Source organism: Formica exsecta, unplaced genomic scaffold, assembly GCF_003651465.1.
Source record: "Formica exsecta isolate Colony F162 unplaced genomic scaffold, ASM365146v1 scaffold314, whole genome shotgun sequence".
NCBI classification, from domain to species: domain Eukaryota; kingdom Metazoa; phylum Arthropoda; class Insecta; order Hymenoptera; family Formicidae; genus Formica; species Formica exsecta.
The window spans coordinates 1,233,914-1,255,378 of NW_021850397.1; the positions used below are offsets into that span (position 1 = coordinate 1,233,914).

The window sequence follows — 21,465 nt, forward strand, 5'->3', positions numbered from 1 at the left end:
AATTACATATAAATTACAATTATAATATAATAATAATTACAATTAATTATTGTACAATCATAATTAGAGTACAATTTACAATTAATAATGCTATCAGTATCAAATAGATATATCTGATATATCCAATAATGTAGATAATTGATACTGAACAGCATTTACTTCAAGAGTTCAACATTACATAAATTTATATAACAATATAATAAATATATATACAAGTTTAAATATATAAAATAAAATGTAATACATATGTATTACATTTTATTTTGTACATAATATTTTGTACATAATATTTTGTACATAAAAAATAAAATGTAATACATATGTATTACATTTTATTTAATATATTTAAACTTGTATATATATTTATTATATTGTTATATAAATTTATGTAATGTTGAACTCTTGAAGTAAATGCTGTTCAGTATCAATTATCTACATTATATTGGATATATCAGATATATTTATTTGATATACTGATAGCATTATTAATTGTAAATTGTACTCTAATTATGATTGTACAATAATTAATTGTGATTATTATTATATTATAGATGTAATTTATATGTAATTATATAATTATATTAATAATATTATAAATTATATGAAATTTCCTTTTTTTGTAAATTACACGAAAATTTACCGAAAGAACATATAATGACAATATAATAGAAATTTTAAATTAATATATTTGTTAATTTCTAGTTTTTATATATTATCTGTTTTAAAAATATTTATAAATATTATTATTAAAGTTGGGAGATTGTGTTTTCATATCAAAGAATTGTTAATAAATTCGGGAAATTGGAATTCAAACTTTATAAATATCACGAATATCGCGAATTCTTCTAATATTTAATAGAAAAATAATTGAATAAAAATATGAAGACTCGATGTTAAACTAACGATTAAATATTAGCTTCTTGTTCACAAAATTTAACGACTGCTTTCGACATTGCAGAATCGCGAGTAAATTATTCCAAATTTCATGATTTAATTTTGATTTGATTGATATCTATTTCTTTCTCTTCATTAAAAATGTTCTTCCATCATTATTAATATTAGTATATTATTGTCTTAATGTGCTAAAAAGATTTAATAGTAGATTGAACATGGATATAGCTAATGTATATAGACAAATTTATATTTTTTAAGCAATTTCAAATTGCAATAAATTTGCCTGTTTCTATTGACATTTTTTATACAAAAAAGATTATAGTTACGAACGAATATATTTTATTAATTATTTTTAATATAATTTTTGATCTTTCTTTGAGAAAATATTTCTAGGTCCTGAGGATATTAAAATTATTTCTTGGTTTCTTTTAAGAAATCATTTGCAGGTAGGTATGAATGTAACGTAAAATGTGCGTATACTTCAAAACTTTGAGACAAATCGAATGGGTACCCTGATATCAGTGAAATATCGGCAAATTGATGTATTTAAATGCTACAGAAAAAGATTAATTATAGAATTATTATAATTATGCTTGATATTATTTTGATTTATTTTATGTGTGTTGCAAAGTATACAAATTAAATTTTTTTAAATTTCGCTGTTATCGGGTTCGATTCGTCTCGAGTGGTACCCGAGAATTATTTGTACTCGCACATTTAACTCGCACTAGCTACAATAACACGATACATGTATTTTATTATCCATAAATATAGTCGTTCGTAATCACATTTTCATAAAAATTGTTATATCCATTTAATTTTCTATAAAGAGATATATTTCTTAATAATGGAAGAACACATTTTCTCGCGCGAATTTCAATCTCGTGAATTAAAGATGATGACAATGGTAACTGTTGTTGATTCGTTATCGAAATCATTGCTATCGGGAGCAGTCCGGAAGATTCGGGATTCGTTCCCTCCTACAGCTGGGCCTCTGATATTCAACGGATCACTTAACTTTTCTTTGCGGATTGATCTTGCGGGATCCGATGTAGAAGCAAGAATTTGATCGTTCTCCACCTTTAGGATTGTTCTTGTCTTTGTCGGATATTAACCGGCGTATTATCTGACGGAGGAATCTTGATCTGGTCAAATCGTTGAGCCAGTTATCCTCCACTAAACGCGGCGATAACGCGGTTTTTTTATAACGGTATTTTAAGACTTATATGGTTTTATCCTGTTTAATCAATCCTCCGCGAAACGGTACACATATCTTACTCTCAATCGCGAATAATTTAATTTAATTTAATTTAATAAAATCACATATTTGAAAATAAATCGGGCATTAGATTTTATATTCAAATTGTATACAAATGTCCTACATATATTACAGACGCGATTATAAAAAGTCAAAATGTCCATCGAAACATTTTCGTTTAAGTATGTAATAATTATATTGTTTCTCCGATTGCATGTATATTGGAATCGCGAATATTATGGCTATCGTTGATTTATTTATTCGTCGCGTTTTTTTCGCAAATTTTAAATCACGATTTATCTTGTGATTTAATCGTTGATTTACATCGAAGCTTTGTCTATCTTTTCTCGGATATTTTCTTTGAAACTGTACGCAAAATGCGCCAGTCTAACAATAAGTACTTTCTTCTTCTTAATTCAAAAACAATCGATAACTTTATTAACAATTTCTTTGGTCAGAATCATTTGCACTATATAAAACTTAATAAGCTTTGTAATTGCATGTTGATCATTAATTACAAATATCGTATTAATTGTTCTTTATCAGCTATATCTAATCTAAAAATTTCTAATGAATTCTGCATTATGTGAATATTTCGGATATTTTCGTGTAATAAACGGAGGAATCTTGATCTGGTCAAATCGTTGAGCCAGTTATCCTCCACTAAACGCGGCGATAACGCGGTTTTTTTATAACGGTATTTTAAGACTTATATGGTTTTATCCTGTTTAATCAATCCTCCGCGAAACGGTACACATATCTTACTCTCAATCGCGAATAATTTAATTTAATTTAATTTAATAAAATCACATATTTAAAAATAAATCGGGCATTAGATTTTATATTCAAATTGTATACAAATGTCCTACATATATTACAGACGCGATTATAAAAAGTCAAAATGTCCAACATTTGTAAATGTTGGACATTTTGACTTTTAATAATGTCGAAACATTTTCGTTTAAGTATGTAATAATTATATTGTTTCTCCGATTGCATGTATATTGGAATCGCGAATATTATGGCTATCGTTGATTTATTTATTCGTCGCGTTTTTTTCGCAAATTTTAAATCACGATTTATCTTGTGATTTAATCGTTGATTTACATCGAAGCTTTGTCTATCTTTTCTCGGATATTTTCTTTGAAACTGTACGCAAAATGCGCCAGTCTAACAATAAGTACTTTCTTCTTCTTAATTCAAAAACAATCGATAACTTTATTAACAATTTCTTTGGTCAGAATCATTTGCACTATATAAAACTTAATAAGCTTTGTAATTGCATGTTGATCATTAATTACAAATATCGTATTAATTGTTCTTTATCAGCTATATCTAATCTAAAAATTTCTAATGAATTCTGCATTATATTTAGCACAAACATGCACCAATCGGTCGTTTTACCATGGCATCAAAAAGTGGATCTGGCCATGTAGTTCCGCCGGCACTAAAATGGATCCAGTTAGTGCCACTGTACCAGCTAGGAAAATGGTCTCACGAGAAACGGCGACGTGGCTCCTCTCAGGCTTCTCTCTGGTAGTTACATCAGAGAGAAGTTTAAGAGGGGCCACGCCGCCGTTTTTGTATACTATGGACAGCGATAATAAAAGTTATTATTATTAAAGTTTAATTTTTATGTACACGCGCAAGTAAAATGAAATAAATTTTTTTGGAATAATTTTCTCAATATTTTCCTAATTTTTTTTAAATTCCTAATTTCCTAATTTTTTTAAATTAATTTTCTCAATTTTTTCCAAATTTTTAAATATAACATGTAGAAAATATATTTATAAAATAAATTTCTTTTACTTTTTTCTCTTATTCTTGGAACAAAATTATCAAGCATTTTAAGCAACTCCGGTTTTTTATTTTAAATTCTGGATAGCACTCCACAAGATATAAACGATACTCTTATTATATTTGTGGGAAAACTAATATTGCAAAAGATATCGCCATTTTTCGTATGACATTTAGCGAAAACCTCACAGTTTATTTATCACCGAGCGATCATATAAATATGAAAAAATTAATTAATAGTATATTAATAAATAATATATATATTTTATATTAATTAATTAATAATTACATCTCGAAATTTGATTTCCTCGAGATTTTTTTGTGCGCGACTGACTGTTGATTAACTTCAGTTCAAATTAAAAATAAAGGAAAATTTTCGCATATCGATTATCGCGGATCTCGACGAGAGATTTTGTGTTACAAGAGAAATCGGATGACAACATGTTTCGATATTTCTTTATTCATCGTCCGCGCGGTGCAACGTGAGGACTAATTAATTAAGAATATGATTGATGGTCGTTGATAAAGGAGGAAAAAAAAATGATCGGCGACACGTCGCAGAATCCAACGGACAAGGAGTTGTTCGCGTGGATCGACAGCATCCCTATCTCGAAACCCGCGAGAAACTTAACGAGAGACTTTTCGGACGCCGGTAATTATCGATTACTCCTTGACAATGATCATTTCCCATATCACTTCTTCTTTCTTTTTTAATAAATAATTTAAAATTTATTATATCCGGGCAAATTATTAGTCCTCATGGCGGAGATTTTGAAAGTATACTATCCTCGATACGTGGAACTTCACAATTACGTGCCGGCGAGTAATCTGAACATGAAGAAGGAGAATTGGAACACCCTGAATCGAAAGGTACTTGCCAAGATTGATATGAAATTGAGCAGGGACACGATCCATCATTTGGCGAACGCGTCGCAAGGCACGATAGAGAAACTCCTGCTAGATTTGAGAATGAAAATTCTGAGAGACGACGAAGAAATGCACAGGCTAAAATCCAAATATAATGCGGAAGGTACTCGATGTCGAGTAATCGTGTTTACCTAACGATAGGTAAATGTCATCCTTTACTTTTAAACATATAGTATTTGTATACTTTATGCACACACAGAGGAGAAAATTGAAGATTCGCCAATGGACAACCAACTTGATTCGTCGGCGGAAAGTTCAAACAAAGTCGAGGCCGATCAGAAAATTAGTGAAATTAATCCGTCGAAATTTGCGCGGCTCAAACGAACGCTTCTCTTCGTTTTCAGTTGGATTATCTGCCCTTTTCGCATATGGAATTTATTTAGCTACTGCAAATTTCCTCGTTTGGGCAGATATAGACGTGAGATATTTAAATGAGATAATTCGCGTGATGGATTTTGCGCGTAAAATTGACGAGTTTTCAAACGCGTTTATATAGGCAATGCGCTTGTGAACGTCGAGACAGAGGGAATTAAGGACGTAAATGATGAAACCGTTCGTCGTGCGATTTATATGGAGCTGAAGCAAGAATTGCGTGAAAAGGAGGAGATAATATGTACTTTGAACCATAAGATTACATATCTGGAGAGTTCAATGAAAGTCAAGGATCTACGCATCTCCAGTCTAACTACGCAAATCCTGCAAAATGGTGTCGAGATGGATCAATCGACGATATCGAGCGGTGACGCTCGCGTTAAATTACGATCGCGATCGCACAATTTTCACGAAACCAAAACCAATTAGAAATTCATAGTACAAAAGCAATTGTACGAAAAATTGCATATTTTGTTAGAAAACTAGAAATGAAAAATTGTGTATTATTTATTATATTGCATGTAGCATAGCATTATTTTCCTCTCTCCTCATTGCGTTATAATTAACTTAAAATCTTAAATTAAGTATGTGAAAATTAAGTATCAAAGTTCACTGAATTTAACCCGTACTTAAATTTGTCGAACTTTTTAGATAAATAAACGCTCTTAACGAAACACATTTTTTGATTAATCGCGAAACTTCTCTCTTTTAATGAAACAGAAGTTTATTGCACCGCGCATCTTCCGTCGCGTGACAAATCATCGTTCTATTCCGATTCTTTAAAATTTGATTAATTAAAAAATAATTAATTAATTTATCATTTTCTTCGATCGAAAGAAGATTTCATATAACGCAAGCGTATATTCTATAGTTTAAACGCTCTATACTATACACACACTCTCTCTCTCTCTCTCTTCTATAATAGCTTTTAACGTGCATCGATGCGCACTAGTGCATCCAACTGAATTCATAAATTAATTGAATAATATAATTATAAAAAAGATTAATAATAAAAAGTTATATAAATTAAAAGCATGATTTGATAATGTTTAAAATGCTTAATACTTTTCAAGAATAAGAAAGAAGTGAAAGCAATTTATTGTAAATATCTTTTACACGTTATATTTAAAAATTAGGAAAAGATCATTGAAAAAATTAATTTAAGAAAATTTATTTCATTTTACCTGCGCATATACATAAAAATACTTCAATCATAATTTATTATCGTATATACTGTAATATGTACTAGAATGACAAAACATCACGCGCAGCTAATAAAACATTAATAATTATACTAACATACATTAATATTCTATTTTATTATTCTTTGTATCATGTATGACTTAGCGGGAGACATTACCGTGTCTCTTGAAGGTTTCCTTCTCTTAATATTCAAAGATATGCTATTAATAGCATACATGAATATTTCAAACTGTTATAAAGGTTATTTTCAAGAATACAAAATATCACTGATGAGATAATCTTACTGAATTTATATATTAAGAGAAAAGATTGGACATAAAAATGCATCAAGGCCACTTTCTGCTCATCATCCTTCATCGCGAAAAGTGGGGGTTCAGGTGTTGTCCACTCACTCACATGAAAAATTCTTAAAGAAGAGCTAACATCAGTGGTGCTTCGGTATGTGAATCGTAACGGAGGCAACACGAAAGCTGATAATAAAAATTCTGCCAAAATTGTACGTGAGTAACAACTCTATGGATTCGATAAAAATATATCTTTCTACAATTTATCTTTGCATCTATTGCTAGATTTATAGAAATTTTTATTCTACAAAATTTAAGAAGATGTAGATATAATTTCTTTAATGGCTTAAATATATACATATACACATATATGTAGGGGAAAGTAGGGTAAAACCGGATACCTTTTTGAATTTGTCTTCCTACAAAAAATCTGAGAGTAAAAAAAATTTTGCCAATCGTTAGTAGTCTTTAGTGAACCTTAAACTTTGAGAAAATAAGGCTAGTTGCTGAAAAAATAATTTTTGGTTACCAAAAACAAGATTTTGTGGAGAAGTCAAAGTACCCGGTTTTGTCCTACCGGTAGGGTAAAACCGGGTACCCATTTGAAAATATGCAAAACACCGTGTAATTACAAAATCTATATTTATTTTAATCAAAATACAACATAAAGATGTATTCTATTGACAAAAATCACAAATAAAGATATCCTCTTGTTCGACATTGCTGCAGAACTTCCTTATTTAACTTTTTAACTTTAGGGGTCTCAAAAAGCTTTTTTTTATTGGTTTCTTTTTCTGAGTGTTAGTTTTCGTTTCCAGCTGCTTTTTGTAAGGAGACAAAATCAGGATAACAGTGCTTCCTCTTTTCATTACATGAGATATGTAAGTCGATATCGATCTTTTTGGGGGTAAAAACTTTGAACTTTTAAAAAAGAAATATCGTGTGCACAGGGGCAGGGTTTGTTTTAAAATAATGATGGCGCCAATCTACAACTAATAACACAAGTTAGCCATAGATAGCAGCATTTATTACGAAAAAACAGGGGTATGATTTGACCCGCCTACCCAACCCGTTTTACCCAATTTTCCCCCATATATATTTTTTTTAATCACAACAACAAAACAGTCATCATTATTAAAATCGTATCTGCAATACAACTTTGATCGTAAAATTAAAAAAGAAAGTATCGTAAAAAATGTCAGGGATATAGAAATTAAAATTGTGAATAATACATGCGTAGCAAAAGAATCTTTAATTTACACACTAACTAGAAATGTAACTAGAAATAGATTTCGGATCTGAAAGAGAAATACCGCATGCGGTTATTAAGGGGATCCTGAACTGACGGGCGAACTCCGATGGGTTAGCGCCAGGAGCCAGACTGGTCCAAAATCCAGAGACCTCTTCCAGTCTCAAGCTTAGCAAGGTCGTGTTAGTTTCACAGTTCTGTTGTGTAGTGTTTATACAATAAAATTAATATATTCACAGTCAACTTTTTATTTTAACTTTATCCAATAAATCTTAACAGACAAAAAACATACGTGTCATACGAAAAAAACCGGATCAACACCGCATCAAAATTGCATCAAATAATTTATCGACGTGGGACTAGTTTTTGCACAAATCTTATAATCAAGTAATTAGATGTTATTAGATGTTATTACAAGTCATGCGAGTTTTATTAGTTTATTTATATTGTTCACATTCCACATGTTTCCATTCCTATCGTAATGTAATGTTTATCATAATCGTATCATCATTTATTATATATATAAATAATATATTGTTTAAAATATTTTTATACATTATGTGATTTTGCTTTAACTTAAAATTTATACATTATAAAAATTACGTAAAAATTAATTGTTCTTGATAAAATCACATTTGTCACGAGGACTAGGTTCTAATATTATGCATATATATTTTTGTGTGTTTCGAATACAATTGTTTCGACTTCTTTTCCTGGTTTTTAACAAAGTTTTCGAATGAAACACGCTGTAAAGAGCAAGTTCAATACCTTTAATAAACGGTATGCGTGGTCAATGACCTTCGTGCACGCTTCAGTCGTCGGAGAATCCGGACATCATACATACTTTCGAACTCTCCCGACTGGAAAAATGTAAAAGTGTAAAGGTGCATTTTCTTGAAGAAAAAAAAATCTATATATTCAAGAAGCACACGTCGTGAATTTTTTTCTAAGCAAATGAAGTTCATTGTATTATTATTTATTTGTCTTATTAATCATGTCGCTTTAAAAGTGTATATTTTTCTCTTTGCTCTTATTTTTTTTTCTTTTTCTTTTATATTTAATTTTATTGAAAATGATATATTCCTATAAGTAATATTATATGTGTTTCAGAAAATAGAATTTGCGTCGAATTTCAATATTGTGCATGTATTTAATTTTATTTAGATAATATGATAAGTATCGACTGCACGACGCTGCTTTATTGCGTTGCGGCGATTGTGCTCGGCGGTGCAATTTTGCTTTTGGTTGGCCTTCGTGTCTACGTTGTCTACACTTTGGGCGTTTGTAAGAGCAAAAACAGAATGGACGGAAAAACAGTGATAATCACTGGATGCACTTCCGGTATCGGCAAGGAGACCGCAAGGGATATTGCCAAGAGAGGCGCGAGGCTCATTATGGCTTGCAGAAACATGGATACCGCTAATCGCCTGAAAGGTTTTGTCACTTTAATGGATTAGTTCTTGACATACAACTTAATTATATTTTACTCAATTATAACTTAACGATTCGATTACGTATGTATGTACATACATACATCCCGTTGCGATTAAATCGATCTGAGACACGCACGTTCTTATAATATATAATTATAAGCAAAGAAATCGCTTATAATTGCAAATGTTATAATGCGTTGCAATTAAATAAGTGATTATATACGTTTATTGCGCATGCTGTTTTTAAACTTGTATGATTCTTTGAATCATACATGGGATATAATAATAGTCATATAAATCAAATGATTAACAATAAGTAATAATTAAATTTTTAATTAACTTAAAAACACAAAGATATATATATATATATTACATTTGTTAATATTAAATTTACTTGAAACAAAAAAACAAAACGATTTTGCAATTTATTTCTATTCCAAAGAATTCGTGAAGCATAATGTCATTTTCGATTGTTCTTCAATTTGAATATTGAAAGCGTTTGATCAAAATAATATTTAACTTAATTTAAATTTTATATGTGTCCATGTATGTGTATGTTCTTAGCAAGTGAATGACGTGTAGAAAATGATTATCGATATGCTAACACAATATTATTGTTAAGTTTTTTCTATTCTTACTCAAGATTAATGTGTTCAACATTTTTCACAGGCATATATTTTTAGTTTTATTTTTCTCTAATATACAAATAATTTTCATATACAGATGAGATTGTGAAAGAATCGAACAACAACAATATCGTAGTCCGAAAATTGGATTTATCATCGTTGCAATCGATCAGAGAATTTGCGCGACAGATTAATCAAGAGGAAAACAAATTGGACGTATTGATTCATAATGCTGGGACTGCGGAGGTTATTACAAAAAAAGTCAATGAAGACGGAGTAGAATTAACTATGGCTACTAATCACTTTGGTCCCTTTTTGCTGACGCATCTTTTAATCGGTAAATAATTATAATATGCGAAACTGTATGCTAATTTATCTGTTGCCGACACATAGTACAAAGATGGATTATCTTATTTAGTATGTTGGCATTGGGAGAAAGAATGAATATTCGAAATAGCACAATATTAAGTAAAGAGAATAACAGAATTTTAAATATAATTTCATATATTCGTTGCAGCAATCTCGCCGGTTTCAAAGCCGCCGCCGTCGACAATAGCTTTTATCGAGTTTGGAAAAAGTAACGCAATATCTCGGCCTGCAAGCTATCTTAACGACCTTCGCGTGCAACATGGACTTTCTCTCTCTCACACACATGCACACACACACACAATATATATAAGATATATATATATATATATATATATTTAAATCTCAAAATAATATTTAACTTAATTTAAACTTTATATGCGTTCATGTGTATGCTCTTAGCAAATCAATAATGCGTAGACAATGATTATCAATGCTAATGCTTGCTTACACAACATTATCGTTAAGTTTTTCCTATTCTTACTCAAGGTTGTAATAAATAATAAAAAGTATCATTATGATATATGTGTTTGCCATCTGAGTTAGAATGTAGCTAATGAAAACATCTCGTTTGTATTTACAGACTTATTAAAACGATCGAAACCAAGCCGTATTGTAGTAGTTGCGTCAGAGCTCTATCGATTAGCGAGTTTAAATCTCAACAATCTTAATCCTACGTCGACATTGCCGGCTTATCTTTATTATGTATCAAAGTACGCAAATATAGTTTTCACATTGGAGTTGGCGCGACGTTTGGAGGGCTCGGGAGTGACAGCAAATTGCCTGCATCCCGGAATGATCTACAGCGGAATCTGGCGAGCCGTGCCCCCTGTGTTGTCCACGATTTTGTACCTATTAAGCAAGGCTTTCGGCAAAACGCCCGTGCAAGGCGCGCAGACGAGTATTTATGTTACGGTTTCCGACGAGCTCAACGGAGTCTCGGGAAAATATTTCATGGATTGTGCTGTAAGAATTATTTTTAATCTTTTTCAAAACTTTTTTTCTGTTTTATTTTAATTATATTCCACATATTTTAGGAATATGGCCTATCGAATGCCGTGAAAGATCCTGCTAAGGGCAAGAAATTATGGGAATTAAGCGAGCTTATGGTGAAGTTGGAACCATCAGATCCAAAGATCTAAATACATGCATATTTTCTTTTATGAACTTTGCTAAAACTTTTGTTCTTTTGTAATATATGTGATGGTATCTTTTGCAATTAACATTTATTAAAATTTGTTATAACTTACCATTAATAGAGAGAAAGTATCATGACTTTCTCGATCTCAATATCTTTTATATCGAAAAAAAAAAATTTTGCAAGTATTGCAATTTAAAGAAACATTTTTTTTATTAGAGAAAAGATATTTTTTTATAAACATGATATATATAATTGATTGCATTTGCTGGAGTAATAGATTCGATACGTACATCTTTTGCTGAATTGCCTGGCATGATTAACGTACTTTTTACAGCTTAGATATCGATTTTAGATATTAAACTGATTACTATTTTGAATTCAAAGGAAATAGGCTCTCCCACTTTTGCATTCTCTCGGGATAAAGTCTTGTCTTCATCCTCGATATTTCAGAAATTTCTAAGTAGTTGTCGGTTTCTAATAAGTATGGTTCCCATGTGACATTGTTCGCCAAAGTCGGTGGTACTGGCTGTCCAGTTTCAGCAAAATTCGACCACATACTTGTCATAAGTTCCACTATAGGTATCTCCGGAGCATCATTTTCGAAGAAGGGAAATATCTTCCTCATAAAGAATAGATATTGCAAATCGTCATGATGCACTACTCCTAAAATGATCAAGTAAACAACGGATTAGTCATAACTTTATTCGGATGAGGATCAGATCTCGTGATATGTGTTATGAAATAATATTTTTGATCAACCAAAAAATATAAGTAACATAAAAATAAAAGTCATACCGTACGGTGTAGTTTTGTTCCACATGACAAAACTATATCGTCCTTGATAAGAAGATACGTAAAAATAGATTGGTTGATCAGTGTTTTCTGCAAACAGTTTTACAGTGCGATGCAATGGAAATGTAATTAGACTATCGGCTTTAATCTGCAACAAAATTACAAGATTGTCATGTATAATCACGCGATTAATTTTATTCGCGACACTGTATCAATACTTTGCAATATTTGCAATGAACATCACGCGCGTCTCAAATCCATTAATAATTAATATACTTATTTGTTGTAATATTTAATACGTATCTATATATATAATATTTTTCAAAATAATTTTTACGAACATGTGCGAGACCGTCATACGTGTCCGGGCCGATCGATTGATTGCCAAAATAAAATTGACGTAGTTCGGTGCTTATGTATCTGGAACGAGGTGTATCCCGTTCGTATATGAATGCGATTGGCGCAATTTTGTACCAGTCATTGTTTAAATCGTCCAAGATCGAGTTGTTTCCAAGTCTATGTTGCTGTTTGACAGCTAGAATCGAACGTAGAAATTAGCGCATTATATTTCAACAATTATTTTTAATTAAGTAGAATAGATTTTTACCAACGACCACACCGCCGAACTCGTCCTTGGTGACCCCCGCGATCAGCGGAACCTTATGGAATTTTCCTTTTCTAATAAGATCAACGGGCTGTTCGGGCAAGAACCTCTCCACACCGTGAACCTCGGGTTCCACTACGGGTGACCATAACAATGTCGGATTATTATACCATTCCTGAAACGTGCCACGATGTGTTTAACATCTTCTCTTTTTAATCTTAATTTTCTGTTTTTTATTTAATCGTTTTTAAAAACAAAACAAATCTTAATTATATTATTTTTCAAAGGCTCCCCATCTCTCTTCCGTTCAATTTCCTATCATATGACAGGGATGTTATTTTCTACATATCTATTTATTAATAATTATTTTCTAATTATCAAATCTCGTCTGTAATGTTTGCCATACTCACAAAGAACTTGGGTATAGTATCTGTGAAGTTCTCCACCGGTTTAGAACTCAAGCAGACCAGCATAGCGTCCGTGGTGTCGGACGGACAGTTCAATAGCTCGGCTTGCTTCTTCGCCAGATGCAATTGTTCGGTCGGGTACGGTTCTGACGTCATCGAGCCGCTCATCATAATCGCGCGATGGAACAATCCCTTGGACATTGGCGAAACCATGTGCAGCATCACGCTAAATCCACCGATGCTGTAGCCAGATATCGTAACGCTATCAGGATCGCCGCCGAAGGCGGCTATGTTCCTCTGAACCCATCGAAGCGCCACAACTTGATCTTTCAAGCCCAAATTGCCTGGTGCCTTCGAGTCGCCGGTGCTTATAAAACCTGACAAGCATAATATTTTTTTTTTTTTTTTTTTAGAGAAACGTTTCGTTATTTTTGAATTTAAAATATTTTGATGTTAAGCTATGTTTGGCTTGTATATTTTCCTTCAGCTTCAAGCAAAATTTATCGCTTATGATTTAAATTATCAGAAGAATAATTAAATGCCCGGGGATTCACCTAGAGTTGCGAGACGATTATTAACAGTGACAAGAACAATATCTTTGTCCAGCAAGTATTCGGGTCCAAAGTAGAAGCTTTGGCCTGAGAATACATAAAAAGCACCAGGGTGGAAAAATACCAACACCGGCCTCTTTACGGGATCGTTCGCCGAAGGTAACTGCGATCGAGACAATTGTTCAATTAGTAAGTTTATTCCTTTCAGCGAGAATACGGATCATGTAAGTTAGTAAAGCTCACTTTCGTACACGAAGACAATCTTCCGTTATATTCTCCCCGTTTATTGCTGGACAGGCAGGTCCTTCCTTGGTTGCATCAAAGACATCATTCCAATCCGCCGCTGGAATAGCGACCTACGAGAAATGAAATTGAATGGAAGAATGACATTTACATTGTGCTCATCCTATAATAAATCTCGTTTTATTCTTGATAAAAATATTTTATCACACACTGAAATTATTACAAAATAATTTTTGCGTTGCGTTTCGTGGAGCGGATTTTAAAATATACGTACGATAAAACTTTAGCGATAGCGTTATTATCATTCATAACGTTATTATCATTCATAACTTTACCTGAAAACGTTGCTGCCCGGTTGGTGGCTCGGCGTATCTTACACCGCGGAAGGAATAAATCTTTTTGCCGAGTCTGGAGGTCAAGATGGAACCGCGAATTTGTCCGATCGGTGCGGTTACTTCGCATTGTTCGCCAGCGAAATCGCCGCTGGCGAATGCAAGGACGACGCTCAGAAGGAATAGATGTTTCATGACAAGAGGATAGCTCGTATTGCTATGTACTCGAGCTTAACACGAGACCTAGTTTCCTACGTGAAACCAGTTAGATACATACACACGCTTGCGTTGCACCGGCAAGTATTAAAAACAACCTCAAGGACGATGGCCTTTTATACCCAATTGCTAGGAGGAAGAACCACACAATTGCCTTTCTGGGAAACCCAAGTATGTCATATACGAATTTATTTCTTAAACGAACAGATATATGTAAAATCATGCGCACAGTTTTGTAATTTAAATCTGCACGTGCACGGGATTTTTTAACCAAAAGATGAGACAACGCGTGAACGTTTTATTATTTGACAGGTGGTACCTAATGCGTATTTGAAACGCGAATCTGCGAAAACTATATTACTTCCAACGGTCACAGTTTATAAATTCTGGTTTTTCCCCTCGATACATTTTTCAAACATCATATAGCTGACGATGCAAACTGATCGCACCGAGAAGTGATGTAGGTCATGTTTTCCTCATTACGAGGAAAACGTTACGAAACTTGCTATGCTGTTATCAAGATGAATAATATCAAGAATATACATAAAATCCAGCTTCTTTACTGCAGCAATATTTTTTATAATTTGATAAAAGGAAAGAAATTTTTATTTTTTATATTTTATAGAAAAGATTCAAATGTTATTTACAAAAAGTCGTTTATAAAATTCTATATTTTTCAGACATTGTTTAGATACATCTTCCTAAATATCTTTCTGGTTTTCTTTTTACGTTCTTTAAAATCGTAATAATAACGCTGGAAAATTATTTAGAATATTTCTTGTTAATATGATAAACCAAGCTATTTCTTCTTCGATTCTTTCAAGCTGCGTCTGATTTCAGTCATGTAAGTTTTAGTTGCATGACCGTAGTTTAGATCAAAATTCGCTGAATAGTCATTCTGATTGCTACGAGCTTGTCTCTTCGGTTTAGCAAATTCGCGCAATCGTTTAGGACAACGTCTATTATTCGTAGCGGCAATACGGGCGTAAGTATAATTTTTATTTTTTATATTTTATAGAAAAGATTCAAATGTTATTTACAAAAAGTCGTTTATAAAATTCTATATTTTTCAGACATTGTTTAGATACATCTTCCTAAATATCTTTCTGGTTTTCTTTTTACGTTCTTTAAAATCGTAATAATAACGCTGGAAAATTATTTAGAATATTTCTTGTTAATATGATAAACCAAGCTATTTCTTCTTCGATTCTTTCAAGCTGCGTCTGATTTCAGTCATGTAAGTTTTAGTTGCATGACCGTAGTTTAGATCAAAATTCGCTGAATAGTCATTCTGATTGCTACGAGCTTGTCTCTTCGGTTTAGCAAATTCGCGCAATCGTTTAGGACAACGTCTATTATTCGTAGCGGCAATACGGGCGTAAGTATCGAGAAGAAATGTCTTTTTATCAGACTGATGAAACGGCCCTGAGACTTGTTTGCTGTCCACTAATTTACGAATTTTTATCTGATTTTTATCTGAAAATATAACACATGTTTACATAGTTGCGACGCTGGAAAGGGCAAAACAAAAGTTGCAAAACAAAATCAATTTACAACTGATACAGATTAACACGCATGAATAAATCAATGACTGTAATATATTATTATGATATATATTTGTTTAGATATATAAATTGAAATTATTTGCCAGATTTCACCTGAACTAATATTTTTCGTAGATGAAGGCGAGGTATAAGATGTCGGCGCTAAACTAGATTTCGATTTCTGTTCAGTAGATTGATTCAGGTCGTCGAGTATTACTCGGCGAGTATCAGATATCCCGCGAATCACCTGAGAAATATCATGCAGTCACGTAAACTTTAATTATTTTTTGTATTTATAATATCCCGGAGGATTATAATAACACTACCTGCAGATCGTCGGTATTAATACACTTATAGATTTGTCCTTCTTTTAGGTTTTCGTGTTTAGACGTGTTATCTTTTAGTGGTTGAATGTCACTATTCATATCGCAATTGCGCGGACTATATCTTTTCTTTTAATAATAAATTGTTTTTCTGGTTAACAGAAATGCCTTAAAATTTCAATTAAAATTACATTATTCGAATTATTAGATTAAGAGTATTGTTAACTTTAGAAATTTTGATTCAGATTTAAGATTTGACGTGAATTTTTGAAAGCCAAAGCAATGATCTTTTTTTCTCGTTCGTTATTCAATTGTAATTTCGATCTTTCCTGTTATCGTATGTACATATATGTAATGTACATCGATCTATTTCCGGCGCTTTTCAAGTAAGAGAATCGTTATTGCTGCGGCTCACTTGTCGATCTTTTTTATCAAAATAATTTTTATTGCGCAAGACTTGGAATAATGGAAATGTACATCGAAAAATGTATAAAGATTTATTTCTATAAAAATGTTAATGTGTGCACAATATATAAAATATACATTATATCAAATTATATTAAATATACAATAATACTTAAGATTAACAGATCGCTAAATTTCTCGTATTTGGACGGAAACATTTAGAGATAAGTCTCCGTTGGACGGACATAAAGGCAGCCATAAAATTTATTGATATATCTAACTCTATCTCTTTCAGCCATTTGTACTGTTAAATATATATACGTGTAAAATATTTATAAAACAATATTTAGAGTAAATTTACGTCGTAGCGATAAAATATACATTGTTAATAATAAAATGTATTCTATCAGATTTGTCAGATCTCTGTTTTTTCTTTTGTAATCTTACAACGCAAATTATTCATATAAAAGCAAGTAAATCGTATCGCTATAGCGATACTTATCTACCGAACACGAAAGTAAATGCTACCATAACTATTGTACCAAACAACGAATAGCCTATGGCTGCCGCACCAGCGTTGCAATCCACAATTCTTCTAGCTCTCATAAAATCTGGTCCGAGATATGTACTATATTCTCGCTTTTCTGGCGGTATGACTATCAACTGTTGAGTGGCGTCCTGGAAAATGAGATCGCTGTAAGGAGACGGGCTGTAGTACATGCTGAAGCTGAACTCGTCCTGCTCTTTCCGGCCGTAAAACTGTTGCGCGTATATGAACAGATTTATATACGCGTTGATCTGCGTCTCGTTGTAGCCATAACCGCCGCGCGCGACTATAGCATTGGCGGCGACTTTGCCCAAGTTGCAGTTCTCGTAATCCATAGTCGGACGACGCGTACCGTCCGGACAAAGCAACTCGAAATCCTTGGTAAAAGTGTTGCGCGCCCAGAATTCCCTGCGCTTGCCATCAGTGTTCTCCGCGACCGTTGTGTGTTTAACAAAAGACACATCTCCGCCGCCTTCTACCAGGCATCTGAAGGCGCCCGTGTACCCGAAATAATCCTCGGAAGCGTCTCTTCGGCAATACCTGTAGCTTACCCCGTGACATAAGTCGCACATGTTATCATAAGGCACCCCTGTAATCAGATGAAAAGAGTTCTGTGTAAATGTAATCGGTCTTATGGAAGATTATTCTATTCTATCTTTATTAATTAATTTTAAAATCTCTAATTTAGAAAAATTATTAATTTTGTTGTGTCTTTTGAACTACCTATATTATATTCGGTACTAAGCGCGCCTGGCACGCAGGATTTAGTGAAATATTCGGCGGCGGCACGCACGGAATCGCAACCGTAACCTCTGATCCAATTGTTAGAGATAAGATACGCCAATGGATAGACCCAGCCCGCGGCAGTATTAATCCCCGTGTGACAGGTATACTTGTTTTTCAAATATGTCAAATCTGTGTTGTCGTCCTCCTCCTTAGCGACAGCGACAACATAATAATCCGGCGTGCCGAGATTATATACTTCGGATATAAACGGAATCAGATTGAAACGTAGTCCAGCGGTATAAACGTCACCGGCGTCCAATACAGCTACATCGGCAATTCTATCGTAAAAAAAAGAGTATGCATGTGATTTCATCAAGAGACATATATGCATGTATATTTAAACATATTTTTATACGTACCCGCTTTGTATCGATTGCATACAATTTATTTGGCTATGGCCTCTATGACAAAGCAATTCTGGTTTCAGCAGCTGAGCCTTTAAAGCAATCTGCAACAAACACATGAAAAATTTTCAAACTCAACGCATTTAAATAGATAATTTTTAAAATAGATATAAATAGTTTTTGCGCTAAATATATAGTATGAATGGTACCTTCATCTTTACACATTTTTCCATTTCCGGGTCGGATGTAACACATAAAGTCATCCGATTTACGGGGCAATGGCGCACTCCTAATATGTGATCTATGGATCTTCCCAAGTATCCTGTGTATGTTTGATCTTTCTCAGGCAAGTGCACGAAATCGCGAGCAGAATCCTGGAAGAGTGGGATGCGTTACATCAAGCATAAATATAATAATGGAAGAAATAAGCGAAAAAACGTGTGTCCTACCGAAAATATCAAATTATGCTGCATTCCATATCTAGGCGCCGACTCGTACAAATCGAACACTTCTATCGGTTGTATATTCGTAGGTTCGGTGTGATCTCTATGATAATAATCGAACGTATCATTGATCGCGGGTTTCTCCGAAACTGAATTGAATTCGTTGCCGCCGCCACCGCCACCGCCACCGCCACCGCCACCGCCAAAACTTCGATCATATCCATTGCGATTCCAATCCGTGCTGTATTCGTTTGGAGTATTAACACCATCTCTATTAAAATCATTCTCACCGAATCTGTTGTTGTAACCCGAACGATTTTCATAATTCTTCTGATTATTATCGAAATGATTCAAATCCGTCGTATTATTTTTGTTTTTATGCAATATTCGAACTGCTTTCTCCAGAAATCTTTGATACATTCGACGAATCTCGAAATTTGTCGCTGAAGACGTGACTATCGCGCGCGATGGTACAGTACCCCAATTACAGATTCTGTACTCGTCCACGGATCTGCGAGTACCGTCCCTGCAAAGGAGTTCGAATTGCTCCTTCTTCACGGAACCTAATAACAAAAATTGAATAATGAATACTTTATCGTCTTCTCTCTCTTACAGATTTAATTCATTAGGTAGAGACTCTGCGTACTAAAGTCAAATGTCGTTGAAGTCATCTCTTGTACAGTCGTATGCACTAGAAAGGCAATTTCGCCTGCTTCGACCAAGCATCGAAAAGCCCCCTCATATCCTGAATAAGGATCTTGATACGTGCACTTGCCACCAGGTATTTTTCCAATACACAAACTACACAATTGATCAGAATTATCACCTGTAATTGATTCGCAAGAGATTATAATAGTTATAATATCAAAATATAACCATATATTATATTACAAACTTACCAAGAGGATTATATTTATCAATTAAAGAGTTTACTGCGCAACTAGGACCAAAGTATTTAATTGTTGACTTTACATGATTGTTACAATCAATGACTTCCATTCCCCCATATCGCATAAGCTGAATAAGAGATATTTTTTGATCATATATAAATATTTGTGTATTACAACATATATATATATATATATAATTATAAAAATTGTATATAAATAATTGTATAAATATTGTAATTAGAAAAAATCCATACATTGTAATCATTTAAAAAAAAACTAGAAATTTTACTCACAGTGTTAATAGGAATAACCCAACCTGCTAATGTTCCAACACCAGCAAAGCAGGCCTTCTTGCGTCTAAGATCATTTAAACTTTGTACATCTGGTAAAGAGGCTTTCTTAACCACTGCAACAGCATATTGATAATTCACACCACTTTCATATATCTCCTGCATTATTGGTACAAGACTATGATATCTTCCAGCTATGAAGACTTCTCCGGCATCTAATGTTGTTATCTGGGCCTTTTCATGATCCAGCATAGTCATACATTCTTCCTTATTAAAAGCTTGTTTGCAATGAATCGAAAAGTAGCTAAAGCCAAAGGACCCTATCTCACGATCAACCGCCCTGGAAAAGGCTTTGCATTTATTCTGTTCGCCATCGGAAACTGTACACCATGTGATTGTGTTGTTGAGATGCTGGCCTGTCAAAAATTAATTAATAATAATCACTTTGTAATATATTTGTATGTATTGTTTCTCAATTGTATTTAACACGCTAAATTCTATAATATCCTCCACAGCGTAAATAAAATAACTGATGTAATAATGCAGTACAATAAAAGTCTAAAAATCAGATAAAGAACAATATTAGATTATTTATAATTGAAATTATACTGTAATTGAAATATGATTACTTTGGTATGATTATTTCAGAAATAATTAAAGTTTACTTTACGAAGGAAAAGAACTATTTGCCATTTAACGCGTGTTTTGATGCAAAATACAATTCTATAAGATAACTATTAATTTCACGCGAATAAAAATATGCATTCATACCATGAATAGGAGTTAATACAAAACTGCAAAGAGATACCAGTATCGCGAAATAATCGAGCCACATTTTCCCTTCAAATATCTCTTTACTGGCAATCGAGCTCTCCGGACAACACCCTTGACATGACTACTCCGAATTGTAACCGAACTACACCACGCGTGACGTAAGTCCATTCATTAAACGAAGATAGAATGAGCAATATCAGGCAATACGACGCTACGGTCTGTTCGTTTTTGCTGCACTTTCTCACATTTTGGGTCTGTTCTTTATAACTGAACTGGCTGCACTAGTGGCACTAGTTCAGAGTTTATCTTTCTCTCTCCACATTGGAAGGAGAAAGATAAACTCTGACTAGTGCGCAGCCAATTCAGCTATAAAGGTCTGTTCTATGTTCTATACCGACTTAAAATAATGATTACACACACGCCT

At 33.0% G+C, this 21,465-nt stretch overlaps 5 protein-coding genes across 6 annotated transcripts; 2 read left to right on the top strand and 3 right to left on the bottom strand.

Annotated features, from left to right (window-relative positions):
• The first annotated feature begins 4,456 nt into the window (after positions 1–4,456).
• On the top strand, positions 4,457–5,677 carry LOC115237954 (sperm flagellar protein 1). Its single transcript, XM_029811362.1, has 4 exons — positions 4,457–4,601; positions 4,704–4,996; positions 5,072–5,294; positions 5,373–5,677. Exons 1-4 carry the CDS (start codon positions 4,490–4,492, stop codon positions 5,675–5,677), a joined length of 933 nt encoding a protein of 310 aa, XP_029667222.1. The 5' UTR covers positions 4,457–4,489.
• Positions 5,678–6,928: 1,251 nt separating this feature from the next.
• LOC115237893 (retinol dehydrogenase 14) lies at positions 6,929–11,655 on the top strand. 2 transcript variants are annotated; one of them, XM_029811258.1, is made up of 5 exons: positions 6,929–6,947; positions 9,149–9,418; positions 10,141–10,380; positions 10,993–11,375; positions 11,447–11,655. In XM_029811258.1, exons 2-5 carry the CDS (start codon positions 9,154–9,156, stop codon positions 11,549–11,551), a joined length of 993 nt encoding a protein of 330 aa, XP_029667118.1. In that variant the 5' UTR covers positions 6,929–6,947; positions 9,149–9,153; the 3' UTR covers positions 11,552–11,655. The 2 variants fall into 2 exon arrangements, with proteins under 2 accessions (XP_029667118.1, XP_029667117.1); XM_029811257.1 differs by lacking the exon at positions 6,929–6,947 and adding an exon at positions 8,107–8,371.
• An 87-nt stretch (positions 11,656–11,742) lies between these two features.
• Positions 11,743–15,259, bottom strand: LOC115237894 (esterase FE4-like). The gene is made up of 8 exons (XM_029811259.1): positions 14,483–15,259; positions 14,158–14,260; positions 13,908–14,105; positions 13,357–13,730; positions 12,950–13,121; positions 12,684–12,877; positions 12,346–12,490; positions 11,743–12,213 (listed from the first exon to the last, which is right to left on the bottom strand). Exons 1-8 carry the CDS (start codon positions 14,672–14,674, stop codon positions 11,918–11,920), a joined length of 1,674 nt encoding a protein of 557 aa, XP_029667119.1. The 5' UTR covers positions 14,675–15,259; the 3' UTR covers positions 11,743–11,917.
• A 515-nt stretch (positions 15,260–15,774) lies between these two features.
• LOC115237881 lies at positions 15,775–16,752 on the bottom strand. Its single transcript, XM_029811242.1, has 3 exons — positions 16,566–16,752; positions 16,354–16,486; positions 15,775–16,171 (listed from the first exon to the last, which is right to left on the bottom strand). Exons 1-3 carry the CDS (start codon positions 16,662–16,664, stop codon positions 15,888–15,890), a joined length of 516 nt encoding a protein of 171 aa, XP_029667102.1. The 5' UTR covers positions 16,665–16,752; the 3' UTR covers positions 15,775–15,887.
• A 296-nt stretch (positions 16,753–17,048) lies between these two features.
• On the bottom strand, positions 17,049–21,417 carry LOC115237878 (melanotransferrin). Its single transcript, XM_029811238.1, has 9 exons — positions 21,039–21,417; positions 20,271–20,683; positions 19,987–20,104; positions 19,734–19,913; positions 19,094–19,650; positions 18,854–19,018; positions 18,660–18,748; positions 18,238–18,578; positions 17,049–18,103 (listed from the first exon to the last, which is right to left on the bottom strand). Exons 1-9 carry the CDS (start codon positions 21,100–21,102, stop codon positions 17,466–17,468), a joined length of 2,565 nt encoding a protein of 854 aa, XP_029667098.1. The 5' UTR covers positions 21,103–21,417; the 3' UTR covers positions 17,049–17,465.
• Between the last annotated feature and the right edge of the window lie 48 nt (positions 21,418–21,465).

What these genes read in the sequence shown, in the direction of transcription:
- LOC115237893 (XM_029811258.1), top strand. Translation starts at nt 9,154, where the DNA reads ATGATAAGTATCGACTGCACGACGCTGCTTTATTGCGTTGCGGCGATT. An exon ending in TACCGCTAATCGCCTGAAAG is followed by an intron (nt 9,419 to 10,140) that starts GTTTTGTCACTT and finishes TTTCATATACAG; the next exon opens with ATGAGATTGTGAAAGAATCG. An exon ending in AATATTTCATGGATTGTGCT is followed by an intron (nt 11,376 to 11,446) that starts GTAAGAATTATT and finishes CACATATTTTAG; the next exon opens with GAATATGGCCTATCGAATGC.
- LOC115237881 (XM_029811242.1), bottom strand. Translation starts at nt 16,664, where the DNA reads ATGAATAGTGACATTCAACCACTAAAAGATAACACGTCTAAACACGAA. An exon ending in TTAATACCGACGATCTGCAG is followed by an intron (nt 16,487 to 16,565) that starts GTAGTGTTATTA and finishes GATATTTCTCAG; the next exon opens with GTGATTCGCGGGATATCTGA. An exon ending in TACGAAAAATATTAGTTCAG is followed by an intron (nt 16,172 to 16,353) that starts GTGAAATCTGGC and finishes TTATATTTTCAG; the next exon opens with ATAAAAATCAGATAAAAATT.
- LOC115237954 (XM_029811362.1), top strand. Translation starts at nt 4,490, where the DNA reads ATGATCGGCGACACGTCGCAGAATCCAACGGACAAGGAGTTGTTCGCG. An exon ending in GAGAGACTTTTCGGACGCCG is followed by an intron (nt 4,602 to 4,703) that starts GTAATTATCGAT and finishes GCAAATTATTAG; the next exon opens with TCCTCATGGCGGAGATTTTG. An exon ending in AAGGTACTCGATGTCGAGTA is followed by an intron (nt 4,997 to 5,071) that starts ATCGTGTTTACC and finishes CTTTATGCACAC; the next exon opens with ACAGAGGAGAAAATTGAAGA.
- LOC115237894 (XM_029811259.1), bottom strand. Translation starts at nt 14,674, where the DNA reads ATGAAACATCTATTCCTTCTGAGCGTCGTCCTTGCATTCGCCAGCGGC. An exon ending in GTTCGGCGGTGTGGTCGTTG is followed by an intron (nt 12,878 to 12,949) that starts GTAAAAATCTAT and finishes GTTCGATTCTAG; the next exon opens with CTGTCAAACAGCAACATAGA. An exon ending in GAACAAAACTACACCGTACG is followed by an intron (nt 12,214 to 12,345) that starts GTATGACTTTTA and finishes TGATCATTTTAG; the next exon opens with GAGTAGTGCATCATGACGAT.
- LOC115237878 (XM_029811238.1), bottom strand. Translation starts at nt 21,102, where the DNA reads ATGTGGCTCGATTATTTCGCGATACTGGTATCTCTTTGCAGTTTTGTA. An exon ending in AGCATAATTTGATATTTTCG is followed by an intron (nt 19,019 to 19,093) that starts GTAGGACACACG and finishes CCACTCTTCCAG; the next exon opens with GATTCTGCTCGCGATTTCGT. An exon ending in TAGTACCGAATATAATATAG is followed by an intron (nt 18,104 to 18,237) that starts GTAGTTCAAAAG and finishes ATCTGATTACAG; the next exon opens with GGGTGCCTTATGATAACATG.